General features: G+C 38.9%; 1 protein-coding gene across 4 annotated transcripts in view; it reads right to left on the reverse strand.

Moving 5' to 3' along the window:
- CDYL (chromodomain Y like) overlaps positions 1-18896 on the reverse strand; it is a 104845-nt gene that overhangs the window by 67270 nt on the left and 18679 nt on the right. Inside the window, exon 2 of one of the 4 annotated variants that reach the window (XM_026790208.2) lies at positions 8791-8975. The exons of the other annotated variants lie outside the window; for them this stretch is intronic. Coding sequence (XP_026646009.1) covers positions 8791-8811 — 21 coding nt within the window. The 5' untranslated portion in view covers positions 8812-8975. The remainder of the gene's footprint in view (positions 1-8790; positions 8976-18896) is intronic. 4 annotated transcript variants of the gene reach the window in all.

Here is an 18896-nt window from a genome sequence, read left to right on the forward strand (position 1 = left end):
ATTTGCAGTGCTTTTCCTAATCCCACATCACAATTTGCTCTCCAAAATATGCCTTGAGGATTACTTTCCTCATAATTTTATAAGGTAATGGTGTATTAAATCCTTACACATTTCTCCAGATTCAAGTAATTTGCAAAACACTCTGCAAAATAACACTTATTAAAAAAAAATTAAAAATCATCACGTTCACTTCAATCTAAGCAGTTGTTCACAGTACAGCAACTGTTCACAAAAAACCAGATTTTATTATATAGAAGGTATTTCAATTTAGACCCAAACTTTTCTTTTGGCCTTAGTTATTTCAATGATAAATCTAAAATTATTTCTATAGTGTAGAGAATAAACAACTGTCTCACCTCCTTCTTTATAAAAGAGACAAATTCACTAACTTAAGGTATGCATGGAGAATCAAGACTTAGGCATGTAATACACTGGCATCTATCTTCCCCTCCACTGTGTCTTTTCATACCTTAAGTCAGTGTAAATACAATGTAATCATGAACACTTTTTAAATTAAGAGCTGTTTTTTATATCTAATACCCTAGCCATATTGCTCTTTCTCCATTCAGAAAACACTGATATCCAAAGTAATACCACAAAGAGAACGAGAGAATTTATAGAACATTATCTTCACATTGCAATATAAGCATTATTTACAGTTGCTTGCACTGAGAAACAGTCACCACAGGCCAGTGTCACTAGCAGGGAGCGACCCTTCAGAGACAGCTACAAAACCTCTTTCCTACAGAAGCAATGCCAGTTGGTTTCTTTGCACAAAGAAGTCCTCAAATTCACGGTCACTCAGCCAAGGTTGAGCCAGTTGGCTCCCAAACTTCTAACCTTGGTAATCCTGCCTCCGTAAAACAGAGATAATTCACTTAGAAGCAAGTTTCCAAATTACAGGACTATGGCATCATAGTTATTTTTTCATAACCCAGTTACAGTAACATTGAAATATAAAAGCATATTTTCATTTCTTTAAAATTTTCCTGGAAGGACAGGTGAGAACTCCTTTTTTTTCTATACATATCTTAATACTTAGCATTATTAGTGTATCCAAAGAATTTGTACTGCAAATTCCTTGTCAAGTGTTTGATAGAAATAGTCACATTTTAAAAACATTTGGAATTCAGAATCTTCATTAAAACAGATACTCTCCCTTTTATCAGGTGCTGCTAATTAATCTAGTCATTTGTCATTTGTCAATGCCCTGTACCATCTGTAAATTCAAAATAGCTAGTGACTGACTTGATTATATTTTAAAGAATAACTTTAAAAAACATGCTTGTATAAAAGAGGTCTTCTGTGATCATTTTGGATAGCATTTTAAATACTTTAGCACCATAGTATACTCAGCCCAAGATTTCATCTTATCTCTATAGTTACTAAAAATTAAACTAAATGAATTCAAATAGTTACTGTTACAGGAGTGGTACAGAGAACAGAATTTAGTCTCTAAAACAAATGCACAAATTTGGATGCAATCCAAAGCATTAGCGTGTGTGTAAATGGATTTCCTGAAAATAGGAAAGTACAGTGTCCAGACGACTGTACTTTATCATGTAGCTCATGAGACTGCATCTTCCACACCTTGCTACTTGAGTAACCCAAAAATTCAGATTTTTCCTGGCTATTTTTATAATTACTAATCAGTCACCAAGATATGGATAATGGCCAGACCATTCAGTGGGTAAAGCACTGGCAGGATGGCCCCATGTCCATGAGGAGATCAGTGACAAGTGGTGTCCCTGAGGGGTCTGTGCTGGGGCCAGTGCTGGTCAATATCTTTGTCAGTGGCATGGACAGTGGGACCAAGGGCACCCTCAACAAGTTCACTGATGTCACTGAGCTGTGTGGGGCAGCTGGTATGCAGGAGAGAAAGGGATGGCATCCAGAGGGACCCAGACAGGCTGGAGAGCTGGGCTTGTGCAAACTTCCTGAGGTTTAACAAAATCAAGGGCATGGTCCTACACATGGGTCAGGGCAATCCCAGAACATCCACAGGTTGGGCAGAGAAGTGATTGGGAGCAGCCCTGAGGAGAAGAACTTGGTGGGGGTGGCTGACAAAAAACTCAACATGAGCTGACTGGTGTCACAGCCCAGAAAGAAAGTGTTGCCCTGGGCTGCATCCAAAGGAGACTGGCTAAAAGGCTGATGGAGGTGATTCTTCCACTCTGTGCTTTTCTCATGAGACACCACCTGGAACACTGAGTACAGTGCTGGGGCTCTCAACAGAAGGAGATGGAACTGTTGGAACAAGTTCAGAGGAAGGTCACAAAATTGATAAGAGGACTGGAGAAGCTAAGAGAACAGGCTGAGGAGGTTATCACAGAATATCCTCAGCCGGAAGGGTCATCAACTCCAATTCCTGGCTGTGCTCACACCATGTACCTGAGAGCACTGTCAGTACATTTCTTGAACTCTGCCAGGCTTGGGGCTGTGACCACTTCCCTGGGGATGCTGCTCCAGTGCCCCAACCACCCTCTGGGTGAAGAAAATTTTTGTAATATCCAACCTAAACCTCCCCTGACAGACCTCCAGGCCATTCCTGTCACTAGGCACCACAGGGAAGAGATCAGTGTCTGGCCCTTCTCTTCCCCTTGTAAGGAAGGTGTAGACTGCTGTGAGATCACCCCTCAGTTTCCTCTTCTCCAGGATGAACAGACCAAGTGGCCTCAGCCACTCTTCATACGGCTTTCCCTCTAGATCCTTTGAAATCTTGATTGAGGAGAACTCAGCCTGTAGAAGAGAAGATTGCATGGAGATCTTGTAGCAGCCTCCCACTATCTGAAAGGGCCCTAGAGAGGCTGGAGAGGGATAGGACAAGGAGTAAGGAGTACAAACTGAATGAAGCGAAATTTGGGTAAGAGACAGTTTGATTATTAAGAATTTGGCCCAGGGAAGTTTCAGTCCCCAGTCCCTGGTTCATGACCAGGCTGGACAGGGCTTTGAGCAGCCTGGCCTAGTGAAAGGAAGGAAGGAACTCCCACAGCTACAGGGTTAGAACTACATGATATTTAAAGTTTCTCCAAAAGGAAATTATTCTATGATTCTTCATATATCACTGACTAATTTAGATTTTCATTTTAAACCTATGCTTTTTATAATATTGAGTGACATTAGTCATGCCATCAATGGGAAAGAGATTTTTTTAGCTCAAATAAAACAGTTAAGTATTAGGTAAAGTTAAATACCCTTTAATAGCTCTTTTAACTTTTTTCTTTAAAAAAGTGTTTTTCTCTTCATTTTTTCTTTCTTTTAAGGCATAGTAGGAATGCATTAACATAATTTCTGGAGGAATGTAATATTTATTTAGGGCTTTTTCCTCTGAACAGACAAGGTCTTCAAAAACCCCTCCTTCCTAATTTTCATAATTATAATCCATGAAAACAAACATCTTTGTTTCATATTCTGTTGAATCCGGAACAACTTGGCTCCGTTACTGTGAGGAACATAGCTGATTCCTTCCTTTTCCAAAAAGTAGCAATGTTACAAATTAAACTGGTGAATGAATCTCCCTAAAGTTAAATACATCCAAATTGTTTTGGCTTTCAGCTGGTTTATTGTGTAATCATCCCCTTATGTGATGCAAGTGAGACAGAGCAAAGAAAAAAAGGAAGTGGAGATACAGAAGTGATAAGTTTTTTTTGAATAATAGAATGTGGAATTATGGTGAAAACTGATGCAGTTCCATAGCAGCATGGATTATATGGGTTTGTCATGAACAGAGAGGAAATTTACCCCAGGTGCCTTAACCTGAAAAAAATCCCAGAGGTGAGGGAATTATCTGAAGGAATGCATTATTTTTGGAGATCACTTTAAAGACTGAATACTGAGTTTATATGCATGAAAATAACTACAAATTGTATACAAGTATCATATATAATTAAATGCATAATCAAGAATTCTTAAAGACTAATTAATTACATTTTTAAAGTATTGGGAATGTATGAATTAAAACCTCTCAATTTGTTGTCTGCATGTTTGTCTTTTATATCTTGTTTTTAAAATGTCTCCAATTACATGAGGATATCAAGAGCTCTGAAAAGTCACTCACCTTCAAAAACTTTTCTACCCAAAGTCTTTAATTATTTGTTTTATGACATGAATCTTTTCGCAGAAATCAAGTACAATGTGGTGTCAAAACAAAGGATTAGGACTTCATTTCTCCTTCTATTTATTTCTTCTGTATTCCTTATATTGACTACTGCATGTTTAAATAAGTCTTGCTTTCTAACAACTAAAGCAGAGAGTAAGTAAAACTTCAACTATTCCCATCCAGAAAACAAATAAACAAAAAATTGCAAGCATCTTAGTTTTAGTTTTTGCCATAAGAACAAGAAGGGTTAAGTAAAGGGTTTTATTTTTGGTCTATAGACACAATGTGATTTTAACTCGCCATCTCACATTTAGAAATAATTATTCAAGGGCCCAAGTGGAATCTTCATTCAGAGTTGTGTTTCACAAAGAAAAACAATGCATGACTGCTTCTGAACTTGAAAAGCATTTGAGCCAAGCTTTTTAAAAATTTTTAAATCGAGATAGTCAGATGCCAATTTCTGAAATAAATTATTCTTCTGACACTTCCATAAGTCTGTGACATCTCACAGAAGGCAGGAAAAAGGGAAGTGAAACAGACAACTCTTTAAATCTCAAGCTACTGATGGATGTGAAATTTCATTTCAGTTTCCACAATACGTAAACACTCAGTGTCACTTCGAAAAAGAAATCTGGGGGAAATGGTTTATTTCTATAAAGGATTCTGCATGCATTGGTGTGTGCCTTAGAGAATCCTGCTACCAGCACCTGAACTTAAAACAGGCTGCTTTTTTCCCTTTACACTAGTCCCGTACACAGGATATGAAACAGATATACTGTCACAGACCAACGACTGCTAAAGCACATTTATTTTGCCTTTTCTTTTTTTTTCAGTTTAACATTTTGAGAGCAACAGCCCTTTTGCTGAGTAACGTGTGTATTAGAAGCAGTCTGAGCTTTCTCCCACGGCCAGCCATAAAGTCACTGTTTCAATCTGCCTCCTTACACCCAAGATCACTGCTGCATACCTCAGGATGATTCTCTTACACCTTCACAGCTTTCCACATTCAAGTGCTGAGATTCTCTCTATCAAAGACTTTGGAGCTAGTTCTGAAGAATGAAAGTAGTGACATTCAGAATTAAAGTGAAAATCTTCAAGACTTTGCTAAGCTAACAACTGAAATTAAGGTTCTGCTGGCAGTATTTAAAATTTATATGTCTACGGAATGGAAATGCCTGTTTCATACTGGTGGGACTGGACTGACATGACAACTTTACACTCTAACTTCCTACAACGGAGGGTACTCTGAGGGGCTTCTTTTTGAAACTTCTGACACTTGCAAGGAATGGCAACATGAGCTACACTACCCTATGTGTAAAACTGAATCCTCTGCCAAAACAAGACTGACATCTCAAAGCCTCTAAACAGATCTTTATGAGGACCAGTGGCCTTCTGAAGGTGCTTTTCTTTTATGTTTTGTCCAAACTTATTTCAGTTCTCCCCATCTTCTCCTCAAAGAAACTTAATGTACTATCTTTTTTTGTACTACCTGTTTGCCATGGGCTTCATCTTGTTTAAACCACTCATCACAAATACAAAAATGCTGAACTCTGGGGATCAGACCTTTTTCCAACTTGGAAAATCCTAAAGCATAATTAAAGAAATTTTTGAAGTTTGCCTCAATTTCTAAGGAACTGCATGGTGTAAACTCAAATACCATCCACATCACATGTACAATTGTATTTCCATCTTTTTTTTTTGAGAACAGATGATCTCCAGTAGCAAGAACTATCAGTTTCCAAACAAGGAAAACCAAAACAGACTGACTCTTCAGTTAAGAGGTGTATGGTATGATGAACAGGAAAATGAAAAGGAAACGTTTCCTATACTTCCTATAATAATAACAACAACAAAAAAGTAGGGAATACTTAAGTGGGAAAAAACCCCCAACCAATTAAAACACAGCTAAGTTGCAGAATTTACTGTCCCATTGCATAATGGAGCAACTAGACAAATTCAGGATCTACAGATCCATTACAGATTAGTAAACATTAAGTGCAGACCATAACTCAGGAAGCTCTTAAATTGCTGCTCCCCAGTGACAAGAAGGGCATGCCAAAGGAAGACTCACTCTGTGCTCTCTTATTATTCTTTATCCATTCATTGCTACCTAGGTGGAATTCTGGGCTAGTCCAGCAGAGCACTTCTTATATCAAAAGCTACCTGGCATTTTTAAGAAGTATAAAGATAAAGATTAACACTTCACTGACCGTAGGGTAAAGAAGCTTTATGGAAAAGCTAAGGCCACCAGCAGATTAATCAGGTGCTTGAACTGGAGTAGTAGTCCTTATTTTCAGTTTCATGCAGACCAGTGCCATTTCAGAGTCTGAGTTACAGAGGCAGTTTGGAAAGTGTAGGGAACATAAAGACAACTTGTTATTAAATGTAACTGTTTCAGGAATTTTTCTAATGAAATATTTTCTTATCAGTGAGGCTGTTTTCATTAAATCAATTTTATCAAGAGAAATTGCAATTCTATGAAATATTCTTATTGATCAGAGAAAATTTTATTTTCTCTGATCAATAATATCATAAGACATTTTTTCATTCTTTGTCTGATACAAGTTGTAACATCTCAACATGACATTTACAGCAACTTAATGCACTCTGCTTTAATGTAATTCAAAACCAATTTAACTTCCTTTTCCTAGAAAAGTCGGCATGATGGCCTCTCTTTGGAGCTCCTAAAGCCCCCACCTTTCATAGAATCATAAGTCCTTCCTCACAAAATTATGCATTTCCTCACATTATGAAGGCAATAATTCCCACCTGCCCATCCAGGAAGCACAAGAGAGACAAAACTGCATGTTCTGGGAAAAATAACCTGGCCAAAGCTTCTAATTCTTTTGGGTAAATAACACACTAAGGCTCCTAAACAACAGCACCTTGAAGATGATATGCCACAGAGGCAAAATGCAGGTTGAAGGATCAAAACTCAGCTCAATGTCAACATTTCCAAAAACCATGAGAATTTCTACTATTAAGAAGTTAATTTCAACTGACTTCCACCCAGAAAAATGCCCCCAGCCGCCCCTAAGGCTCCTCCCAAACCCTTCAAAAAAACCAAATCGCGTTTGTCAGAAATTCCATGTTGAAAATTCGAAGTATTAGCTAGCTCTTCACAGAAATGTTTCATGAGGACCTTGATGTTTGAAGGTTAATTAGCTTCCTGTCAGGCAGAGGACCTGAAAACAATACTTCTAGGAGCAGAAAGCCACCACACAAATCCGGATTACCCACCCCAAAGGGGAGGTGTTCCAGCCAGTCTCAGCACTTCACACCCTCAAAGGAATTCAATGATACCCTAACACAAGGTGATATTCAGGCAATCGCATACCTGGGATACCAATGCCAGGGACCTGCGGCAAGGAAAAGGCTTGCCTTTAAAGTAAAACACAACCCCCCACCACACACACTTTCATAAGAATAAGTTAAAAGTATCACGATAACTGAGCAATGGTATCTAATACAATTTTCCTTTTGCAATGGCCGCTGGTGCTCTTTAGAGCGTCCCCCAACACTAGCACAGGGTTTTTTATCTACACAACAAACCAGCTGGGGAAACACAATCAAGTTTAAAATGTCACAACAGACAAAAAAAAATTTTACACTTTGTTTCCAGTATCATGTTGCATCACTATTGCTCAAAATCTGTGCCATGCAGAGGAGCAGGAAGGAGCAGCCAGGTGCAGGAAAAGTGGCATCTGTGCTAACTTATGCCCACAAAACATTAATCTTAGCTGTTTCATTTAGGGCTGATGGAACAGAAAGAAGGTCTAAAGATGCTTACAGGTAAACTGTTGTGTTGCAAGTAAATGATAAACAATAACCAAAACAGACCGTCATAATTTCACTGTTACGTTTTCCCAACACTCATATCACTCATAAGGATATTACAGCTCCTGAAAAATCACTTTAATTACTTTAATCAGTGGAAAGCTATTTATTATGAGAAATAACTGGATTATTTTCCTTTAATTATTTTTTCTGCCAGCTAAGATGCATCATAAAGTTTTTTTGTTTTACTTTGAAACGAAGAACTTTGCCAGTAAGTAGAAGAGAGAACCAAAGCAGAGAAAAAGGTCTTTACAAAGGATAGCTGGGTGCAGCTCAGAGACCTCGTTGTTGGGTTTGATGGCCTTTGCAGGCATCAGATATAGTTCCCACCGAAGGCAGCTCTTCCCTGGAATTGCAATTTCTCCCTTCTCCTTGATGCCATTTCACAGTGCTTATGATCTTGAGAAACAGCACCACTGAGCGATCAATTACAATTGTTCTTGTGCAAATACCTTTGGAACATTTTGTCTCACTTTCTCAACAAGTCTTACAGCCTGATTTTATCTCCCCTATCTTCTTTTCCTCTCTTCCTCCCCACAATCAACTGCCCCCTACTAACTGAGCCCATAGAATATTAAATACATTTTTTAAATGTTGCAATGGTCCTACCGATTCAGCAAATCAAGTCAAAGCTTAAAGAAGGTCATTTCACCACATCACTATTTCTCAGGTTCTCCTATTAGGGAAGTTTCCCGACAAGTAAAGTAAACTATTACCCAGTCCTACTGCTCCCACCCCGAGGGTGTCCCAGACCCTTCCCTTAGGAGCAGCACTGGAGTTCATCTGATCTCAGAGGGAGGACATAGGAAATTTTTACTCCCCCCCATACTTCTTAAAAATGCTATAAAACTCACCAGCTCTCCGAAGTGTCTCATGACTTCAAAGCAGCTCAAACAAGGCAGGAAACTGGAGCTTGGGCTGGGTCAAAAGGGAGACCTCCAAAAGTCCCCATTCAGCTCAGACTCAAAGGTGCAGCTGAAATGCACCTGGAAGCCACTGAGCTCCATCCTCTATTGTCTGGATAGCCGGGTCCAGCCCCCTGTAATTGAGGACATTTTCAATCCAAGAGTCTCCGGACTCCCGAGTCATCCTACACTTTGATGAGCAGTTAACGCCACATTTGCTTTCTCAATTAAGTTCGAATTGAGTTTGGTGGGGGTTTTTTGATGTGGTTATCAGAAAAAAAAAAAACCTCTTAAAGTAACAACTGCAGACAGAGAATTAGAAATAAACTAAACCACACCAAATAGAAAGCCAACTTTAAAGGAGAAAATAAAGTAGAATTCAGGTACTGCAAAAGGGCTAGAACAAAGTTCAGCTAGCTCTTGCTCAACCTGCTTTTTAAATTTACTTTTCCCACTCTATTCTTTTCTTCATCTAGCCACTAATCAAATTTACTTTAACTCAATTTTGTTCCCACCTTCTTTCCTATTCCTTTCAACTGCCCAGGACACACACACACAATGGGAATGAATCAAATCAATTTAGCGAGAGCTGCTTCTCTGGTTCAGTTCAATAATCTTTTTACTCCTCTTCAGCCATATCTGCAGCTTCCAAAGATTCGAGATCCAGTTTTGTTTCTCTTTCATTACATTTTGGGAACAAATCCTTTATGATTCAGTTTGTTCCGTTCTTCTTTACAGGTACATCCTTCCCTGCTGCACCAGAAGGTGCTTTAATAAGAACGAATAAATTCAGAGGCATGGGAGTGGCAGAACAGATTCACTGGAATTAAAAAAATCCCAAACCACCACAAACAACCTAAGACCACCACAGATGTAATCCTGGTTTCAATCAAGGTTTTCTGCTGGTTTGAATCTTACATTTTAACAGCAGCTACATCCTACATTTTAAGGAAAGGTCCACTTTTGATGGTTGGCGTTGTATAATCAAAATTATAAATTCCATCTTTTAAGCATAGTTGGTAGGTTTTTCTGAACAGGACAACACAGTGTGATGTTAAAGGTGTGAAAAGATTTAACTGCTTATTTATTCAGTCAGGAAATGCATCATTCTTAGACCTTAAAGAATTAAGGAAACTCAGGGTTTTATTTATATATATTTTAAAAGGATATAAACTAAAATCTTGCTACAATGAAGCTTACATTTCTGATTGTTTATTTTAGTATTATTTAACAAATAATTTAACTAAATAAATAGGTTATTTAACTAAAATAGGTCACGCACTTAAATACTTGATTTTTAAAATTTAATTAACATTACTTAATTATAAATCATTTTAAGAAGATAATCAGTAGCAGGGAGCTAAACTTGGATTTGCGTCTATGCTTCAAGATTTTGGAAGTAAAACATCTGAACCCATACCTATTCTTTTATTTAGATAGGAATATCTAAGACAATGATTTCTGCAATGAAAAATGTTTTTCAAGCTTTAAGTAAGTTATTCTATTGACAGCTGAATAATCTGGAAGGAAGATGTGCATCTAGAAAAGGTTTGCCACTACTGCTAAGAATGGATTAGGTAACCTAAATTTACCTGCCCACAACTCATTCAGTGATGCAGGTTCTATGGTAGAAAAATGCACAGTATATTTTTCTGCTGTTTCCTGTACCTTGGCAAGTTATAGAGAGTTCAGCCTTTATTGGATGTATCATATTTTAAGTAAGTTTTTCAATGAAGTTCAATACTTATTTAAAATACACCTAATCATATCATTACTTATTCAGATTTTTATAATCTGCATAGTTTTGCTTATTTAGCATAATATCCTTACCTTAATGTTCTGTAAAGAATAATTCTGTTTAATTCCTCAGATTCAGTTTTCTTACAGCTACATAAGAGTTACTATATCTGTTAAATGTTATTACTTCACTGCCTGAGCCTCTCTCCAGAGAAAGAGAAGTTTCAGTAGTAAACATTGCCTAAATTAAACTCAGAACAAATTCTAAATTTAAAGAACAGTTTTGGCCAAGTTTTTAGACTAGCAGTGAGGATCTGCTAATGCACAGCAGCTGGGGACAGCTATTTAAACCTAGGAAGCGACCAGGGAAGTATGTCAAGGAACATCAGGAGCCCCAAGCAGAGTAATGAGGATTTGTTCAGATAACCAGTTTCAGATCTATGAATCAACAGAAGCTTCTTTTCCATATTATTATGAAGTGTATCCAATACATGCATGCCTTTTTAACTACTTCTGGCCTAAACATTATGGACAGGTTTCACATGTGAGAAAACAAACAATTTTTTGAATATATCTTAAAACTGTTTGGGAAAAAAATAATACCCAGTCTAAACAATGGCTGGTTTGCTTGAGTATGCATTTTCCACATAAGTAAAAGTTGCAGGATTGGCTCTGTATTCTTTTAGAAAACATAAATGGACATCCTACTACTTAGCAAGACATTAGCATTTACTTTATTCTGAATTGTTTCAATTTTAAATACCTAGCTTTGTACTTAGCGTTGTGGTTCAATCACACCAATGCAATTTGAGATTTTGCTGACTACCAACAACACTAATGCATCAAACTCACAAGAACCAGATCGTACTGTGACACCAGAGGGAATCTAAAAAAATGCTCAGCTTGGCACCTGACAAACAACTTGAAATCCTGCTGGTAAGCCCTCAGTTACATCGTTGATCCAAAAAGATTGAAAATACAGTAAGAGAAAGAAAAGAGTAAAGAGTACAAGAGGGTCAACAGAGTGTACAAATACTGTACACTCAGAAAAAGAGCATAAAAGACAACTCCAAATCTCATGCTGTGTTCAGTTCTTAAGGTGGAAGAATAGGTGGCATTTTTTAAATAACGGCGTAAGGAAATATTTTTTGAGAATAAGGATTCAAGCAGAAGAGAAGAGGGAACAGTGTGAAAGAAGCCAAGAAAAAAGAAGGTGAGGATTAGGATAGCACAAAGGGTATGAAGGTTGCACATAGACAGTATTGTACAGCAGAAGTGTCACCAAAGAGACAAGTAGGTGACTTTTTAGCACTGCATGCAATAACAGATTCACAAGTGACCTGGAGTAGAAGGTGGGAGCAAAATGGCCCAATGGAAAAGCTGGAAAAACACTGTGGTTGAAGAAGTGGGCTACAGCCCTGTGAGCACAGCAGTTGCCTGGCTGATGCTCCACAGCCCAGGGGTTTGAGACACAAGTTCCTGGCTACACTCAGTATTCACGAAGGATCAAATATGTACTTAAGCTCCAGTGAAGATTGTGGTCTAGCAAATGGGCTCAGACTACAAGTCACACTCAAATTTCACTGAAGTCTACACAAAACTCATCTGCTCAAGATGTGTGTAAATGTAATTTAAGCAATTCTGAAAAAAAAAAAATTGGAAAAGGGCGATTTTGAGAAACAGAAGTACACCACTAAGTTTTTCTCTCAGGCTAAACAAGAATTATTTCTGCACAGTGAAACTGGACAGCATTGAAACAATCTTCCTTAAGTATTGCCTTCCAGAAAGGTGTTGTTTTTTGTCAAGAAAAGCTTTTGGATATTTTGAGGTATCTTTACAGTTGTGCAATATATTTGGAACACCTCCTTCCCCCCTAGCAGCCATTTAAGGTCTGAATTGGAATTCTCAACATAAAAGAATGGTTTTCATTATTTGTCTTGCAGTGCAATTCTTACTGTGATTCCAAGTTTAAGGATCTAGTATAGGTATAAACTGGTAGATGGACAATTACATTTCCTCAATCTTTCCCATAATCTGGCACTGACAGAGATTTAGGTACTTTCCATCAATCTTCTGTGCCTTCTTTATTAGGAAGGTTTTTTTGAGCAATATTCTTTCACAGCACTGAGTGCATTTTGAGAACACGGTATTCTACAGCAGGTTTCTCTGATTCCAAGAATCAGAGAATCAAGCTTCTACTCTGGAAGCTTATAAACAAACAAATTCTTAAAGCAGTTACTTGAAAAAATGAAGTTTTCTTGGGAAGGAAATAGGGGAGTAAGGTTCAAAAGCCCTATAAACTGTTATGAACAAAAATTCAGTTGATTTTTTTCTGTGAGAAAAAAGCTACGACTATTGCTGGGCTGCTGCTTGTGTTATGTTAATTCCGGGTCGTTGTTGTTGATGGCTGGTTTTGTATCAGTAAAAGCCCGGGCTGGGGCGAGGCAATGGCGCTTCCCCGAGCCAGTACCGGGCGGGGACCTTCCCGAACAGCGAGGAGAAGACACCTGGGGGGGGGGGGTTATGCAAAGTGACTCCAGGAGCAGCATGCTGTGGGGGACTACGGCTCCAAACGCACGGAGAAGACCCCAAAAACAACGAGCCAAATAAGAGTTGAGAGATTGGATTGATGTCTGGACGTGAGGAGCCGAGTGCTGAGCCTGCAGAGATGCTGAACACCTTCGGAGCCCCTCTCGTCCTGAGCACGGGAGTCGTCCCGAAACCGGGAGTGGGCAGGAAGGAACAGAGAAAACGAACAACGAAGGGATCACCACGCCCGAAAGGCTCCCACGAGTACCTGATTCCCCGGCTCTGCCCCTGGTGGACAGAGCTGCCCGTGTCCTCCTCCTCTGAGTCGCCCTGGGAGACACGACGGGGACTGCAGCCCCGCCGAGCTGCGCGATCCTGAGCTGGTCACTTTTAATAAAGGCATTAAAAAGGAGAAGAAGTCTCCTGGCCCTGTTTATTTCATAAACTGGCTGAGCTACCAGGACAAAACAATTATTTATAACACTGGAAAACTGAGAGCCTTCCAGGCAGTTTTTGCCACCTCTCCATGTACATTTGCTGCCACTGGGACACAGATAGTATTTCTTTCGGAGGATGTTTAAACTCAAGGGCAGAATTTAAGGAGGTACTAAGTGCTAGCAGTGAGGATGTAATCTAGTACTCTGACTTGCTCTTAGAGGAGGTCACTGACCTGCCTTGGAGAACAACACAATTACAAAGCATTTTGAGGCCAATTTATTCCTTTTGAAAGCAGATGAGGAAAGTGTGAAAGACTTTCTTCAACACTTTGTTTTCTTTTCTATGAAAAAACTTTGAAAAATACGTGACAAGAGGACGTGACAAGGACCATTTACAGCCAGATGCTCAAGCTGAGAATCCATTCTACTGGGAATGAACAGAAGCCCTTGAATGCAATTTGCAGAAAAGCATTCCTCTGGGTGACCTGCTACCTGCTCTTCCTTGCTTTGCTCCTTTTAGGGACTTTTTTTTTTTAGTTAAAAAAAAAAAAAAGGGAAAAAGGACACTGGTATAGTGATTGAACAGATGCATACTGTACTCATTCATAGAGCTAATTCTGCTGTAATTCAGCAGAGAAGGATAATATTTATATTTTAGCTGAATTTCTGGACCTGATTCACATCCAGCCATAAAAACACATTATTCCACCACAGTGGAATAAAATCCCCAAAAAACAAATGTCATCTCCTCCCTCCATCCCCGCTAGAGTATTGACTTAATGCATACAAAAACTATGGCCTAACAGGCAGGAGAAACAGTAGTTTTACATCCAGACAGTAGAGAATTACAGGGAGACTTAAGACTGACATCACCCCAGTCCTCATACAAACCCCCAAAGAACCTGATCATCATCATCCTCTGCAGATTTCCAAAGAACAAGTAAAAAGATCACCTGGCTTCTTTCCAGGACTGCCAATTTGTCCCCCACACAGACAGCAATCAACATCCCAAGAAGACTGGACTCCTCACAATAAATCCTGTCCCACAGGGTTCCTTGTCCCTCTGCTTTAGAACTAAGCATCCTAAGCCTCAGCCAAGCAGGACAATGTCCCCAGAGGAACACCCAGGCAAGCTTCAAACGCAGGATTAGGCTGTGCTGTAAGACTGTATCAGACAGGTGACCTGATGGGGGGCTGCCTTCAGCTTATCATTTCTGAACATCAACCTGACCCTGCTCATGCTGGGCAGTCCAAACTTGTTCTTTTATGTTGCTTTGTTTCTCATACCAGGGAAGGGTTTAGACACATGGTGGTTTACAACAAAGGATCAAAAAATCATGTGTCTGAAACATTAACCAGAATTCCTCCAGAACTGTATTCCTAAAAAATTGTCTGAGGCATTTTTAGAGTAGGCTTGTATCAGGAAATAGCAACTTGCTGGACTGAGTCCTACACGTCACTTGTATTGGTTTGAGACACCCCTGCTGACAGCAGGCCTTGTCAAAGTACCCTCTGTGTCAGCAAGGTACAACCGAAGGTACCAAGTCCAAACGGCATGGAGCTCTTTTGATGTGTGGCACAACCAGGACCTTTCTGAGAAATATTTGCGCTGGGTGTTCTTGGGAATATGAATGGGAAAATTTACACACAGATAGCCCTGAATGGTAGGACTGATAATGTAAAATGTGGTTCTCTGAAAGGGGCACAGACCCTGAAGTGGAAGGTGATGTAAATGAAAAATTCCTCCCACAGTGATGATGTCACTTTTTATTATTTTGTTGGGGGTGTGTGGTGGTGTGCTCCTCTCAATGTACCAATGTCTGAGCCTTTTCAAAAGCGGGTTAAGTGTTTTAAATTAGATTAAAATCCATCAAAGCAGAAAATTCTGGTTGTATCAGAAAGATCAATGTTTGGTCAACTAATTTCCAAAAATGAACAGCTAAAAGGAACTGGTAAGAAAGTGATGAAAATTTTCTGGTTTTATTTCCATATATGCACCTATATCCAGGTATCCTTTACCCACATATCCACATACTAACAAACAAACCTCCCAAAAGGAAGATTTTGCTGTTAGAAGAGGTGCAGAGGACGAACACTGCTGCAGCTGACAGTGACTACAGAGTTCTGAATGTATGTGCAGATTAGCACTATGTACCACAAGAAAAAAACCAGTCTGCTGTCTAACGTTACTGTCAGTGCTCTCAGAACTGCTATTACCAGGACAACAAAGAGACCTTTCTCTTTTCATACAGTTGGTTTTCAATTGCTCAGCCCAATTATAAAATCTTGTGCTTTTACAAAGTAGGCACCAGAGGGAGACCTGCACTTTAGTTCAACTATGAAATAATGCTGGCAGGAGTCACTCAAAAGTGGACAATCAAAGCCTCTTGGCCAATATGCTCTAGGTGGTTCTGGGTGAAATTGTGGCTAATGGGAGCACTCAGACAGGAACCAGCACAGGCAGACTTCTCCTTTTTAATGGCTCAAAAAACTTCACAGTGCTCCATGAAGAAAAGCCAGGTTCCCAAATTTCAGGCTGTAGATGAGTACACATCAACCACTCTGAGCATGGCTGGGAAAGACCTGCTCTTTGCCACCCACTGCCCCAGCTTATCATCACATCCTCCTGACGGTTACCACTTCTCAAATCTTCTGGCTGAGCTGCACATATAAGAACTCCCTAAACATGTCAGTCAAAATAAGCTAGATCAGCTTAAGTAATTTAAATAACAAATCTTTCCTAACATGGCTCAATTTGACTGAATTGGATTAAGGAGAGCTCCCATGAGCAGCTCAGCCAGCAGACCAGAGAGGGCACTAACCCCAGGTAGAGGGCAGTGATGAATGCTCTGGGGGGGACTTGGTGACTCTTCCATCGACAAAGCTACTGCTGAAGAAGGATGTAAACATATATATTGTAGGCAGGTTGCTGCTGTTTTGTAAGCCTGGTAAGACACATCAAGAAAAGCTATATGGCCAGTAAATATATTACTGTCTTAAAAACAGGTACTCTTAAGTTCAAGTGGCGAAAGGCAAGGAGCAATGGCTTCTAGGAAGCACGGAAGAGCCCACAAAATTGATCCCATGAAGTTGAGCACACTAACTGGAATCCATGTAGACAAAGTAAAATAAAATCATTACTATGAATTATAGGCATGATACTATAGAAAAATCTCCCAACTTCTTACCAATACACCTGGATACACCTGGATCACAACATTGATTATTTAAAACATAGCAATGCTATTTAGAAGTCCCTCTACTCCATAATTTTTCTCATTATGCAAACGAAAAAAAAAATCAACAAAATCATCAGACCCTTCCAATTTAAGAAAAATACTGAAAAACAAAGAGTAAAGAGCAAATCCTATAAAAGAAGTAAACTTCAACTCTGCTCTTTTGTGATAAGACAACAGGCAGTCTTAAGTCAAATTTCTAGGAAGTTTCCTTAACTTCAAAATTGAGAACTTAGGCTTTGCATTTTTGTTTTAAGTAGATACAACTGTAGTTTTTAATTACCAAGTTCACTCTAGATGCTTGCAACCAATACAAAAAGTTGCTATTTCTATCACAAAGTTATTGTACCTTTAATGTAACTCTCGTGCCACTTTAAAGATAATTCATTTTAAGTGAGTTGGTAGTGAAAAAATGGCAAACATTAAGTTTCTTTACAATGGCAGTCTCGTTTAGAAGTCACCTCCAAAGCTGTCATCAGCTTAACAGCCCAAGGATGCTTTTTCACAGCTGTTTAAAGTAATACCCATGGGACTGCCAAAATTTAAAATAAATCTCTTTGTGGAAGAAAACATGGCCTCAAACTACCTGTTAAGCAAACCAGGAGGGAAAAAAAGAAAAAACAATTGAGGGTTATGAGGGAGACCTTTCAGGTGGATAAATTCCCTAAGATGTCTCTGTATGGAGTCCTGACTACACATGCTGTTAAAGGGAATACCCAACTGAGGAGATGAGGAAAGGGCAGGATGTCAATATATATCACCTCAGAAATATGTGGGAATCCCTAGTCCTTGAGAATAAGGACAAACAGGAGAATTTAAGCATGGCAGGTTTTTGCTCATGGCTTATGCTTCTCCTCTGGGAGCACCAAAGGGGAAGAATCCTTCCCACTGAACTCATCTGAAAGGGTAGATTAGCTGAGCACCTTCTAGTCCTGTCAATTATGACTGCAAATGGTTTTCTTCCCTGACCACAAGACCTAGGATCCAGTCTGAGCACAAATTAGATATAAAGAGAATTAAGGCAACTGTTAATCTGGCATTTCCTGAATCAAGAGAGTTTCAATTTGTGACGTAAATAGTAGTATTTTTACAATGAGGTACAAAAATCCATAAAGAAAAAGATGCTTAGGCATAGTTCTTGAGTTTTATTACATTTATCTAGTATATAAGAACACGGGGCTAACCTAAATTTGGTTTGTTTATATTGTCTTCATCAGGCAAGCAAGAGTAAGCACCTCATAATTTGGTGGAAGCTGAATTTGAAGTTTCTTTTTTTTTTTCTGTTGCTTTTTTTTGGGGGGGTAACACTTATGCATTGCCAATTAACTGTATCACAGAGCAGACTCAGTATAATTTCACTTACAATGTATCACTTTTTTTTGGTCAAATGGACTTTTTCACAGTAATTCTTTAAAAAGTTTCAGTGAGGTATTAAAATGTGCCCTAACACAAGGAATGTTTGTGTGTGTGGTTATACTTTCTACTTCATTTCTATGAATAATATTCAAAGGTAGTATAGCCTGTTCTCAGCTTGACACCAAATCATCAAGTTATCACAAAATGTAGTACATTGCACCTGCTTTCTGTTGTCCCACAAACACTAGCATTGTCGTGGGGAAGTGGTGGAAAGGCAAAGGAAAAGATTAGGCCGGACCCAATTTCACCATTTTGATAGATAAAGTGAGTAAAGTCACTAACAGTAAAAGCAAAAAGAAACAAAATTCATAGGGCTTTGCATTCTGTGCAATTCATAGTTGTTTCTCCTGTTTGGGTCACCTTTTCTTACATGTTTTCCACATTGCAAGGAATGATAAGTAAAGAGGTAAGATGCTTGTTTTCTTCCCAAAAGATGCAGTACACACTCATGTATATACACAGATTGAGCATAAAATCTGCAGCATATCCCAAAGAAATCATAAAGAATCTAAATACACAATACACAGTCTCAAGTCTTACATCAGAGATTCAGAGACTGCCACAAAAAACTGCCTGTATAGATACATTAGCTTGTCAGTGATGACCACTACTGCAGTTAAAATCTGTTTATCTGTATGTATAATCTCCAGTCTAATGTCTTTGAAAAATGAAATATCTTAAGTCTATGATACATGCAGGT

This window comes from Zonotrichia albicollis, chromosome 1, assembly GCF_047830755.1.
Source record: "Zonotrichia albicollis isolate bZonAlb1 chromosome 1, bZonAlb1.hap1, whole genome shotgun sequence".
NCBI classification, from domain to species: Eukaryota; Metazoa; Chordata; class Aves; order Passeriformes; family Passerellidae; genus Zonotrichia; species Zonotrichia albicollis.